The sequence below is a fragment of the Halyomorpha halys genome, unplaced genomic scaffold (genome assembly GCF_000696795.3).
Source record: "Halyomorpha halys isolate HHAL.00 unplaced genomic scaffold, Hhal_1.1 Scaffold601.1, whole genome shotgun sequence".
NCBI lineage: Eukaryota > Metazoa > Arthropoda > Insecta > Hemiptera > Pentatomidae > Halyomorpha > Halyomorpha halys.
This window is the reverse complement of record NW_027112563.1, coordinates 435,547-438,949: the sequence shown is the minus strand read 5'-3', so window position 1 is coordinate 438,949 and position 3,403 is coordinate 435,547. Positions and strand designations below refer to the sequence as shown.

The following is a 3,403-nucleotide window of genomic DNA, read 5'->3' as shown; positions in this document are numbered from 1 at the left end:
TCCTTTTCTATATCTATTTCTATTTTTTCAAATACCATCTTTTCTATAAATTTCTATGTACATTCATATAGTTTTATCACATCTTACAATGTTTGAATTTTGTTTTCATTTAGCCCGGCAAAGTCGAGCAAAACGTTGGTAACTAAGTGATTGTTTTTCTGTGCCTTTTCTCGACCGCCATAGGACTATCTTCCTACAAACTCATTTATTTTGATAGATAATCCATCACATATTTTTTTTAATATGTAAACAATACAACTTGATCAAAATTATTAATAATAGGTTTGAAGTATAACTCCAAAATGGCGGGTGGGCGTGTACTCACTTATTATATTTTATGAGGGTTATAACAAATACAACTATCATTACTGATTTAATTGGACCACAGCTGTCCACTTTCACTAGCTATGCTTGCTCAAGAGCTAATCAAACCACAAATGGATTGTTTTCAGTTGAGGTAGGGACCCATATTACCATAAATACAAATCACTTTATGAAGTCCAATTGCAAAAGATAACAATGGTTGACCATTACCTCATTGTGTATAGGTGAGTACATGTCCACTTCCATTTTGGAGTAGTGATTAGGAACAAGGCCAAATTATTTTATAAGCAGTAATATGAATAATGTAAAATCAATAAGAAATAAACGCCATCACTTACATATATTGAGTCTATTTCATCAACCGTTTGATGAATAATGTTGACAGACATCCATCGTCTTTCAACATGAACTTCAACCCAATGATCCAACTTTACATGTTTGCGCTTGATGGCTTCAACCAGGACAGTCTTATATTTTTTCATAATCATTTTTTCTTTTTCAAGACGAGATATGGGCAAAGGATTATTCAAATGTTCTACAGCTTCAGGAGACAATAAATCTTTTCCCTTTTTAGAGCGCACAAATCCTTTACCTTTTTTTAAAGTAACCAAATTATCACAGAAAGTATCGTAATCATCTTCATTTGACGAATTGCTATCTCTTTCAAAATCGTCGACATTAATGGGATATGGTTGTAATGACATCACAAATCTGGCATTAAAACCTAATGCTCGCAACATAGATACAAATAACATGACATAATCCCGAAGACAAATAACTCTTCTCGACTGAAAAACAGTTTCAAAGTTCTTGTAGTCCAATATCCCTTCCAGCTTAACATCAGATAAGACAAATACACATCGATACCACTCCAATAAATCTAAAAAGTAATCGGAATCAATAGGACCAGTTGGTATCAATGGATAAGGAACTAAAGATAGCATTGCAGCTTTGATAAAGTCATCGTTGATGATAGCATTTATCCTGTTTCCATATGCAAGAAGGCATAGTATATTAACCTTGTGCATCCAAATCCGATTTTCGCGAGAGAACATCAACATATCTTTATACATAAATTCCTTGCTATCACATTTCTTTTCAGTTTTTGAAGCAGACGGATATTTATCATTTACTCTTGCAGTCCACTTTCTTTTTTTACGGTTAGAACCACAACCAGAAGTACTAGGGACATCATGTTGAGGTTCAGGTCGAGAGGAGGGCCCTGGTTGAGAATATTGAGCTGTTGTTAAACGTTCTGGAAAGTCTTTACTACAATGCCCTTCCTTAACAAAATAGTAGCCCGATGTACTAGGCATATCAATCCCCCTCGCACCTCTGATTAAACTCATCTTCAACACATAAAATCCAAACCGTCACTGATAAGCACTTTCCAAGCACCCAAACAAACAAAACCTCAACAAGTTTATCTAAGTCAAACCGTAACCGCTACTCGGAAGACGCTTACTATACTCGATTACTCTTATCGACTTTTGCAGGAACTTTAACCAAGGAACAATAATAACACTAAGGCTAGCCAAATACTGGACACTTTAGTCAAACAACTTTTTAGTCACAAAAAATAAAACATATTATTTCTCATGAGAAGTCACCCACAGGCGATTGTTTATTTGTGGCAACTAAAATATTCTAACACTTTCGAATTTCCTGGAGACTTTATTGTTACCAGCAAAATAAAAAAATTCATTGAGATAAATGTTAACTACTATGAAGTAGGGTGGACTGGGGCAAATTTGTAAGGGGTTTAAGAGTAGCACAAACTTTACCTAAAACTACAAATTTTTTTCTGTGGTATTCTCAAATTCTGATTAACGATTTTAAGGATACTAGCGAGAACTTAATTTCGCTTCATTGATTGACTAATTTGACTTAGAGAATAGTGTTTATACTTGGATTATAAGTGGAACACTTTCATGTTTTGCATTGCAGAAAAGTGTGTATACATTTGAATAACTAGAATGTTTGGAGAAAAAAGTTTATTAAAATACAAAGCTGTGCTGCCCAACTTCATTGGGTTGCTAGTCACACAGCATCTTTATTTTAGTCTAATAAGACGATATTTTTAATCTAACGATTAATAGGCCTATACAAGTATACAATAATAATTACAAACATTAGTAGTTTATAACATTAGAACATTACATTTTTTTTTGTTTCATCTCTTTAATTCTTTTATTTTTTTTGTCTGCCGTTTTTTACTTTTTTTCTTTTTCTCTTTTTCATAATTTTTTGTCCTCCTTTTCCATCCTTTCTCTTTCTTTTTTTTTTTATTTTTCTACCCTTCTTTTTCCCTTTCATATTTTGGTTTCAACCCAATGTGCCTTTGACAGAATAACGAATGAAATAGTGTTAGAGATATGAGAAAATATAAGAAAGATACTTAAATAACAAATATAAATTTTAAAAAAAATCAACAAAATTTGTTAAAATTAATATAGAATAAATATTAAAATATAAAAAATACATACAAAAATAATAAAGTAATAAATAAAATAACAAACAAGATATGCAATGTATGCATATCATCCTTCCTCTGGATGACTCCATTACTCATTAATTTCCATGCATGTGGTGATAGATGGTTCTCAGGGAGTTGAGTATTATATTCTCTGTTATGCTAGCCACGTCCTGGACATCGACCCCGAGTTCCTCCTTGAAGCTCCTAGTTGTGCTGGGTATCGTTTCACGGGCCTCGAACCAGAGGCCTCTCACGTTGAAGTCTCGTTCTCCGAAGCCCTCACGGTACTTCTCCTTAAGGAAAGTGATGTATTTATCGAAGATTCCTTATTTTCCCTATCTACTTTATTTACCTGGTCAAGGTCGTTACTTTCATATCTCAAGGTGGAATCCAGAATGATTGCCGACTTCCCCTTCTTAGGGAATGCAACAATATCCGCATATCTTGTGGATCTATCCGTATCGACCCAGTAGACCTCGTCGAAGCAGGCAAAATCTCTTTCTTTTAGGAGCTTCATTAACTCGTACTTCACTCTATGATGTCGGCGTGTTATGAGGAGGGAGTTGTTGGGGCATTTTCCCAGCACATGAGCTGGTGTTTCAG

The 3,403-nt window shown here is 34.1% G+C and overlaps 1 protein-coding gene across 2 annotated transcripts in view; it reads right to left on the bottom strand.

Moving 5' to 3' along the window:
• Positions 1–1,795, bottom strand: part of LOC106684680 (DNA repair protein complementing XP-C cells homolog) — a 34,590-nt gene extending 32,795 nt beyond the window's left edge. Inside the window, exon 1 of one of the 2 annotated variants that reach the window (XR_010844220.1) lies at positions 663–1,795. Coding sequence is in view for 1 of the 2 variants with exons in the window: in XM_067050366.1 (XP_066906467.1) it covers positions 663–1,673 (1,011 nt within the window). In the remaining variant the exon portion in view is untranslated. The remainder of the gene's footprint in view (positions 1–662) is intronic. The other variant, XM_067050366.1, reaches the window with a different exon arrangement.
• Between the last annotated feature and the right edge of the window lie 1,608 nt (positions 1,796–3,403).